Here is a 10,577-nt window from a genome sequence, read left to right as displayed (position 1 = left end):
TTATAATTATAAATTAATAAATATATAATTAATAAGTTTAGTTTTAAATTAATTATAATTATACAAATTAACAAAATTTTACATTCACATAAATCTAATGATATTTGATGATCGTTCTAACAATGTGTGCGTATAAAATTATGCAAAAATGATCAATAGTACAAAGTTAGAATGGTAAAAGAATTGTAAAATGGAAATTTGAAAATTCAGATTATTAAAATTCAGATCATTAAAATTTCAACATTTTTTGCCTAAACAAAATATTAATCACTTCAAACCCACTCAAAGATTTATATAAAGATTTAAAAACATATGCTCAAATTTGAATTCAATAAAATATTTTTGATTTTAAAGAGATTCTTTGACTGTTTAAAAAATTTTATGAAATTTGCAAAGAACAGAATTCTGAAAGATCCCCATTTTTAATTCTTATAGTTCATTACGCGATTGTTGCACGGACTTCATTTTTCAGTGTAAAAATATCACAAAATCGTATATTCAGTCAATTCAATATAGACAGAAAACCTCTGTTTTCGGTCATTCATTGTACAGAAGGTATCTAACATCGTTTAAACGAATTTATACATGTTACAAATCGTCGATACCTTTTTCTACTTCCATTTAACTCCAAAAAAATACACATAAATTCTTTTATTTAAAACAACGAACACGTTTCTAAAAATACTGTATAAAACAAAAATGTTCCGTTATTTGTAAAAATTTCTTTATAAAGTTAATATTTCAATTTTTATTTAAATACTTTAATTTAAATTAATATATTTTAATTTTACTAAATACAACTTATAGAGATAATAAGAATGGGAATTTAATTAATCAAATTTAATTAATACAGCTGAAATACGATAATGAAAATATTTATTACATAATAAACTATAAAACAGTGATAGATCGTGTACTCATTATAAAGTGAAGTATTTACTATGAATAAATATATTTTTTTAATTAAATGAAGTATCTAATAATTATAGCAACATTTTCAATTATAAGAAACACGTAATTTATGACAAATTAAATATTTTTAATGATATAATTTTCAAATTCTCAACACATATTTTCATATTTTCAAATAAAATATTTTTTCATGGCAAATTTGACGAACTAAATGTATAATAAATATATTTTTTACTAATAGAATTAATACAATAATAGAAAATTACGAAAACCAATTTTGTGGAACGTTACATCGTTTAAAAGATAATCATTTATAATATCGAAGTAAAAATATATCCAAGTACGTAATATTACCCTTTATCTCTATAATTGTTTTACTTTTTATAAGTTTAAAAATAATTCGTATAAGAATTGGAATGAAATGTTAATTTATAAATTTGATAATTACATTTATGTTGTGAAAACATAATTGATCTCACTCGATATGATCTATCATCGATCTCCACCATTTCATTTAACAGCAACAATTATCATTTTTATTATTATTTAACAATAATTTATATGTATGAAGTCAATATTTATTTAATAATATTTATTATTTTTATTATTTTAAATATTTATTATTTCTAATAAATATAAATATTTTGAGTAAATTTTTTAATAAATTATTAATTATTATAAACCATTAAACAACGTGAAAGTTCAACATTGTCCTTTATTCGTAATTTTTACTCATCGTCTTTCAGATTACTCTTCATTTAAGTCATTTATACTTTCGATTTATTATACGAGGTCCCTTTCTTGACAGGATACGCGATATAACGTACCATAAATACCCAAAAGTGATCTATAGTAGACGTGGTGATTTTCGTTGGTCTGCAGCAATTCATGTGAAAAGGTAACCACTCTCACAGCTGACAATGAGCTGAGAATTCGAATTAATTAAATTTCGGTATAAATAACGACAGGTACTGAACCGTGACGAATTCTATTTCTCGTTTGAACGGATAATATTCGAAATATTATAGCAGACATTATTAGAAATGATTTATGTTACAGCACATTGGCCGTTAATTTGCAAAATCCACGCAATTTATCCGAAATTTCTGCACCATCCAACAGCATAGAATAGGGTTTTTAATTTCGATCCTTAATTCACATTTCAAGTTTAATGTCGTGTGAAGATATTTCATTTAATACCACCGCGTTTTAATATTCATAAATTGTCAATTATCCCGTCGAAGAATTTTAATTACGAAGTTTCATACAATGAAAACCTCGCGCGAGTCGTGACGCCATTTCGTCGTCGCTGAATGTCATCAATTAATATATTTCCAATTCGTTGCCAATTCATCCAATGTGATATTCTCTTCCGAATTTCGTTGATAGTTAGATTTATTGCGTTCATAATAAACATGCTTGGTGATTGGAAAATATTTTTTCTCCAGCAATTGCGAATTAATAATGTGTTTCAAAATGTTCATTTATTTCGATCGATAACTAACTTATTTATGATTGGAAATTAATATTATATTGTTATTAAAACTTATACATAATAAATTCCTCTATCATTTTCGTGGGAAGTAACATAATTTCGTACATATATGTACGTTCGTTTAATACGTCATTTGTGTACAAATTAATGATAAAATTAGTATTACATATTTTTGTGTCGTTAAATTATTTTGTACGTGAAATCTGTGAAGACGTAGTAAAAGATATGAAAATCTTGTCAAAAATTGGTAAAAAGAAAATTGGTAAAAAAGACATTAAAAGCGATGAAATAGTACTATAATAATTAAATAATAAAAAATAATATTAAAGCAATATAAAAAAATACTAAATAATTAAATAAATAAAAATAATTAAAAATAATTAAATGATAGTAAAAACTAAGATATTTTTTAAATTTTAAAACATTTTCAATCAACATTTGTAATTTTTGCAGAGTCTATATTTTTCCATATTTAAACTATTCCATATTTAAACTATTTTCAAACCCGAGAAATTATTTCATTGATGAACACATTTTATTAATTAAATTACTAATCTCAACTCCATCATTAACATAATAAATATATTATAAATTTAACGATACAGAATTTTAGTAACGTAAAATATAAACCAAATGTTGTCAAAAAGATTAAAAATAATTCGTTTAATCCTTTGTCTATCTTATTCGTCGTGTGTATTGCATAGAACAAATTTGACGTACACAAAACGTACAAGAAATAAATTTCAATTCATACGATTCGCATATACATCTCGAGTAACGTATGTGTATATTTTTGCATTTTTATATTTTACATATTTTTTAATAAGCCAATAAAATGTATTGGACCACGTGAATAATAATTCTAATATCTGACTTTCGAAATTAAATAAACAGATGCAAAAATATGCATAATAATTGAAATCAAAAAATTCATTAGCATATCGTTATTGATAACAATAATTACAATTTTAGTTTGGAAACATGCTGTAAAAGAAAACTAATATGTATATTAAATAATAACGATAATAAGCAGTAACTAATTGTAAGATGTATCCTGTATCCATTGTATAACTCTGTTTATATAGTGTAAAAATCATGTTCAAAACATTCAATATACAATATAGATAAATAACATTTCCTTCTACAAGACAGAATTAATTTCAAAATAAAAATAAAAATAATATTTAATATTTAATACAAATATAAATGAAAATATGAATGCCTAACAAAAATGTAAATAAAGATATGAATATAAATATAAATATAAAAATATGGTGCATAATTTTTGCAAAAATAAAAATATAAATTTAAATAAAAATGTAAGAATGTAGCGTGTAATTTTTCGTTAACAAGTTTATTGAGCCTTTTCTATATCGAATATCTACCAAAACCGTATTCTACTGTTACAATCTGTACGATACTGAAAATAACCCCTTAATCGCATCAATGGCGAAGTTTCTATTACACGGAAAGCGTTTCTCTCGACGTTCTTACCTCGTATCAGTAGCGCTGTAAGCATGACGTAAGGGAAAAGAGCGGTGAAGTAGATGATCTTCCCAATGGACTGGACACCACGCATCAGGCACAAGAAGCAGATTATCCAGGCGAGGGTGAGACACCCTAACAATTCCCATCTTATGCCTCCGAAATGTTCCCACGTGGCTCCGCGCAGTCCCAATACATAGTCACTGGATTCGATCAACGATAATATCCGATCACGATTACACATTTTACCTTTATTCGCAATTTTCTTGTTTATGGAAGAATGAGAAATCGGTATACGTACGTTATTCGAGCATTGTGGCGCGAAACGAATAGGTTCAAATTGAAACTGTACAGTTTCGAAATGAAAGTTCTTGCGAACTATGCGTGACTACGAATTTATTTTTAAAATACCTTTCGAAAAACTGTGCGTTTTAAAAGAATTTCAAAGAAAAACGAACGATTCTTTAAATCATTTTCAAAAGATTTGAAATTTGATGTATGAAATTTTTTTCTAAAGATTTTAAAAGAAACAAGAATTTTTGTTTCTACGTAAGTATTGTTAATCGAGTATTTCACAGAAATTTATAACTTTTTATTTATTATTAATTAATCGTTTAAAATACGTTGCGTTCTGGTGACTAGAAATAGTATATTTATTTTCGAATAAATTTATCTGACACATGTATAATATTAATTTTGAAAATAACAATGACTCGAGTATATTTTATAAGCAAAAATAAAATTTAATCTAAAATATTAACTATACTATACGTACTGTTTCCTGTATACTTAAATTATTTAAAATTGTTACTTTTATATATGTAAATATAAAACATATTTCTTTTATATTTTACAATAAATTTAAAAAAATAACCTCAACTTTTCAATACGTATTATATTATCTTTTTTTTTCCCCCCCCCCCGCCCGGTTTTAGTTTCTAAAATGCAAATATTCCAAAATACAAATACCAAAATAAAACTATAACTTGTCCTAATAGAAACCTAATATTTTAATTTATCAAGTATTCAAAAACTGCATAATATTATTGGAACATGTTTTCTTAATAACCATTTAATAAATGACTGACAACCTTCTGAAGGCTAATTAGTATATGAAGCTCAAACTCATTAGTACTGAATTCTGTAAATTGTACATTTACTTACTAAAAATATTTCAAAAGTAGCCCAGAATCTAAGGTCAAACTGCAAACATATGTATATATTAAGAAGTTGTTCAAAGTGTTTTCTCTGTCAATATATTATATTTCGAGATTACTAAAATCATCAAGTCATATATTAAAGAACCTTTAAAATAACATTTGATTTTTCTAAATCAACATTATTACTAAAAACCGAAAATATCAACTTGCCGATAACGAAAGCAATCGAAGTGATTCACGCTATATACCCCTACGTGAATAATTATCGAAAAAATTATTCTTCCTACCAAGATACCTAAAGAAAAACACAACACATCCAAAGGATCCAAAAAAAATAAAAATGAAAATAAAAATAAAAATTCAAAAAACAAAAATTACAGCTACCAAGATACCTAAAGAAAAACACAACACATCCGAAAGATCCCAAAAAGATAAAAATTCAAAAATCAATAATTGCAGCTACCGATATAAAAATAAAAATCCAAAAAACAAAAATTACAGCTACCAAGATACCTAAAGAAAAACACAACACGTCCGAAAGATCCCAAAAAAATAAAAATTCAAAAAACAAATATTACAGCTACCAATATAAAAATAAAAATCCAAAAAACAAAAATTACAGCTACCAAGATACCTGAAGAAAAACACAACACATCCAAAAGATCCAAAAAAAAAATAAATAAAAATAAAAATAAAAATCCAAGAAGCAAAAATTACAGCGCCAATATCGATCAGATAAAGATGACGAATGATGGGCGATAATTGCAATGATCACGAAATATATAAGATATAATAAGATATACACCGGCATACTTGAAATATTCCTCAGAGGAAAGGATCCGATCGTAAAGTTGCCGAAGTGGTATCACTCTGACGTGGTCGAAGCAATGCGTGATGTTGCCACACTCGAAACCAAAGCTCCGGCAGACCTGGCTGGCCGGCATACAGGTCTTGTTGTAAAATATCGTTTCCGGATCATCCATTTGACATTGGATCTCTTGCAGGCCGCTGTAACAATCTGTACGAGTCGACATTATGGGTTTATGGCGCATATCCAATATCGTTGCCCTGGTTACGCGATAATTAGGAAACAACATCAAAGGCTTTCAAAGGCTATCATTGATTGAAACGAAATAGCTGTCGTTTACAGAATACGATGCGTCGTAGAGCTGACAGCGTATGGCTCGATATTACACGCGATAGCTGGCCATATGTACATACGTGCGTATATACGTGCCTATGTACGTACGTATGTAGGTGTACAGGTATATATATCCGCGCCAGTACTTTGTTACGATCGTCGAGAGACCGCCACTAATTACACTAGCGCTTTGTTGTTCTCCCCGCATTTATTTTAGAGAGATACTTTGTTCTACGAGGGATTTCCGGTTTCGAGCGTTCCCTTATGGCGTGGCTACGAGAACACGCGTGTTAGCGTTTTAACGACACGCGTAAGGCGGCAGCAATAGACAACAGAGGGAGCTGCTTTATTTGTTAAACCCGAGAAAAATTGTTAAAACGAGCGAACCTCGCGTGGCGAGGACACCGTTGCAATGATCGTCGTGCTTCACCGAGGGTGATCACAGGACTTCGTTCTCTTTTTATCCTTGCGGTAGTTTACGTCAAATTCTTTGTTTTTTTTTTTTTCTTACGATAATGTTTTTATCGAACTCGCGAATTTTATTTGCTAGAAATACTTCGCGTGACGTGTGACTTTTATTCATAACTATTCTACTGTACACCCTTTCTACGCGGTACTGATTTCCCTCGATCCCCTATTACGCGTTTCACAGGGTCTTGCATGGTTATTTAACACCCTGGCTACTGTGGACGCCTATAGGCGCTTAGAAATTTTGAGTTTGTGACATGGAGGACGCCCATAGGCGCTTAGGAATTTTGCGTTTGTGACACAGAGGGTGTCTATAGGTGCTTAGAATTTTTGCGTTTGTGATACGGAGGGCGCCCATAGGTGCTTAGAAATTTTACGTTTGTGACACAGAGGATGTCTATAGGTGCTTAGAATTTTTGCGTTTGTGATACGAAGGGTGCCTAGAAGTGCTTAGAATTTTGGCGTTTGTGATACTAAGGGCACCTATAGGTGCTTAGAAATTTTGCGTTTGTGACACGAAGGGCGCCTATAGGTGCTTAGAAATTTTGCGTTTGTGACACGGAGGGCGCACATAGGTGCTTAGAAATTTACGTTCGTGACACAGAGGGTGTCTATAGGTGCTTAGAATTTTTGCGTTTGTGATACGAAGGGTGCCTAGAGGTGCTTAGAATTTTGGCGTTTGTGATACTAAGGGTGCCTAGAGGTGCTTAGAAATTTTGCGTTTGTGACACGAAGGGCGCCTATAGGTGCTTAGAAATTTTGCGTTTGTGACACGGAGAGCGCCCATAGGTGCTTAGAAATTTTACGTTTGTGACACAGAGGGCATCTATAGGTGCTTAGAAATTTTACGTTTGTGGCGCACAGGACGCCTATAGGCGCTCGGCGTAATTTGGCTTTCTGACACAGAGGGCGCTTGTTTTCACAAAAATGGCGCACATCGTAACTCAATTCCTGCCGTATAGTATGGCCACTAATTACGTATCAAAGTCTGCCGTAGTCAAAGGGTTAAAACCTTTCAATCAGTTACGTTGGATTTCTTTATGTTAAGATTCTTTTAACCGGTTTTGTTTATTTTTGACTTCAAATCCAGCAAAGTGGGAAATATAAAATGTAATTCTGTTTTAAATTATTTTTTTTTTTTTTTTAATAGTTTGTTTCGGTTTCACACGAATTTTATACTGTGATACAAATGGGTGAAAAGAGCCCCAAGTGTATGTAATTTATAGTAATTGATACACGCTTTGATATATTATAGAAAATATTTAATAAATCACTGGTTTCAATTTTTTGGGGTATAAAATGTCATAATCTTTTTATAATATATTGTATGACATAATTATATAAATTTTATTATTATACGATTGTAATTAATATTGTCAGTTGTATATTATATTAAAAATTAAAAATTCTAGGATTAATACCGGTAATATCATACGAAATTATATGTAAATGGTCCTAAGTAATCTACTTGCAACAAAAATAGAATACTATTTTTCTGTAATTCACTTTTTGTAGCCGTTCATCGATTTTCACCTATTTCGTTAAAAATCTATCCAGCATACAATTTTCTAATTTTTATGTTCGAATCCTCTGCAAAAATGGAGCGTGTGGCATTTAGGTTAATGCACTCTGTGAAAGGGGTTGACTCACACCACTCGTGCACATGCTGCAAACACAAAGCGTACCAAGCTGCTTTGCTATCAATTTTTGGCAGATTTTCAAAGCATATAAAGAGTTAAAAATTAAAGCTGTAATTTTAACATAGAATTCTAACTTTGACACTCAACGATATCGTGTTTAATTCTCTTCTATAGAAATATTTGTGAAGTTGCTTTTAATTGGGCTAGAGAGAAACTAGATGGTGATATTAAAATTGAAGATTTTTCTCTCACAGATTATTAATTTAGGTATAGATTTTCATTGATCTTTCTATAGATTATACATATACAATGGCATATATAGCAAAAAGAAAATTAAAAATACACGTAGAACCAAAGATGTAATTAAATACATTTTGTTGATACAATATATTTGTAGATTAGAGATGAGACATAATGAAGTGATTTACAATCCTGTCATCATCCATGAAGATAATCAAGATAATCAAATCAATCAAGAATTCTGTTATCTTAACAAACTCCTTAATCAAAAACCTATCAAAGTGACAAAAATTGATATTAATATCTGCAGCGTTAACTTGAAATTAATGTCGGAACTGTGACGTTTGCAAAATTTATTATCTTTAAAAAATTTTAAAAATAAACAATCAATAGATCATCTTCCTTACTCGAGCAAGGAAATAGTAACAATAATTCTTCCGAGTTAATATATGTGCTATAGACCAGAAGGTTGAAATCGTCATAAAATTAAAAGAAAAGAAAAGCCAAATATGTTGTTAATCTCAAAATCCATTTTTTTTTTTTTTATGAAAACATTATCAAATTGACAAAAATTGTTATTAAAACTTATAATTGTTATTAAAATTTATAATTGTTAATTTCATCAATTTTAATTTAACCTTAAAATTGGTAAATAATCAAGTATAAATATAATTCTGAAAATTTCTGAAAAAAAGAATTTATAAATCTATGAGCCCTTTTTGGTAAACGTTCTCTGAACCATTTAATAAAATACTACGTATCTAAAAATATTCCTCTAAAATTTAAACTCTTCTAGAATAAAAATTTCTTTGTAAATTACTCCAAATGCAGTGCAAGAAAATTATTTCCATCAATTTTAATTCGTAATTGGATAATTATTAAACGATTTGTCGTGTATTTCTTTCTCGTTAGAATATACCTCTATTGCCAAATTCAATTCGCGTAATTCTCACGAACAACCGGTTTAAAATTACTTGGTAGTTTCACTAATAGCTATTTCGCACTGATATACCTTTACCACTTGATATCTGGTATATCGCGAAATAACAGGTTACGAGATCCACAATCATCTTTACTTCGGTTACTCTCAGTGTTAGAATAGTTCGTCCACACTTTCTATAACAGATTCCCCGTGTTAGCCATAACATCGGTTCGTCGATATACCCTAAGCTCAGTAGCTACAAGTGATCGTGTGGTATTGCTTCGACCATATTACCTTTGCTCTGACCCGAGATATTAGCTATACACTGGTTCATCCCATATCAGGGGTGTTTATGATCGTTCTAGCAATCGAAACGTGTTTCTTTTTTCTTTCTTTGTAAAACTTTCTTTGTAAGAAATTTTTAATTCGAAATTTTAAACTTTCTTCAAAGTGTAACACAAAATTTCGAAATTAAATTTTAAAAACTTAAAAATTTTTTGTATAACTTTTCTGACTGATAAATTGTAAATTTTATTTCATATTAACAGCTATTAACAGAAGTATTGTGTTATTTTGAGAGCAGTATGATCTCTTCATTTTCGGAATAAAAGTTACTTAAATCTTGATAGTTCGACTTTTTAATTTATATTTAAAAATACAGATATTTAAGATAGAAACATCGAAATTTTTAAAAAATTTTTAATTCGAAATTTCAAACGTTCTTCAAAGTATAATACAAAGTTTCGAAATTAAATTTGAAAAACTTAAAAATAATTGTTTAAATTCCATTCCTCTCCTAACCCCTTAGGGGTTGATTTCACTTAATATTATGATATTATTCGATCCAAAATAGTCATTATTGTATATTCTTTTCTTTCCCGCCGAAAATTAAATTATTCTTCCAAAAATCTAGCAATATTATTTTCAGATTAAAAATAACTTGATATTTTACTTTTTAATTTTGATAAACTTAATTTCGATGATTTTAATTATAGATAAACAAATACTGTTTATTCGTCTTTCCTTCATCTAATCTAAACTCACATTATAATTATATTTTCCTCTCACGTGGTGGATGTCACATTAATAAATATATGAAAGATCATTCTGAACG

At 28.9% G+C, this 10,577-nt stretch overlaps 1 protein-coding gene across 1 annotated transcript in view; it reads right to left on the bottom strand.

Moving 5' to 3' along the window:
• Positions 1 to 10,577, bottom strand: part of LOC108545542 (sodium- and chloride-dependent glycine transporter 2) — a 91,493-nt gene that overhangs the window by 65,499 nt on the left and 15,417 nt on the right. The window contains 2 exon segments of the mRNA XM_017897221.1: positions 3,902 to 4,095; positions 5,866 to 6,070. Of these exon segments, the coding sequence (XP_017752710.1) occupies positions 3,902 to 4,095; positions 5,866 to 6,070 (399 nt within the window).

This window comes from Eufriesea mexicana, unplaced genomic scaffold, assembly GCF_001483705.2.
Source record: "Eufriesea mexicana isolate 0111107269 unplaced genomic scaffold, ASM148370v2 scaffold471, whole genome shotgun sequence".
NCBI lineage: Eukaryota > Metazoa > Arthropoda > Insecta > Hymenoptera > Apidae > Eufriesea > Eufriesea mexicana.
This window is presented reverse-complemented; position numbering and strand designations above follow the sequence as displayed.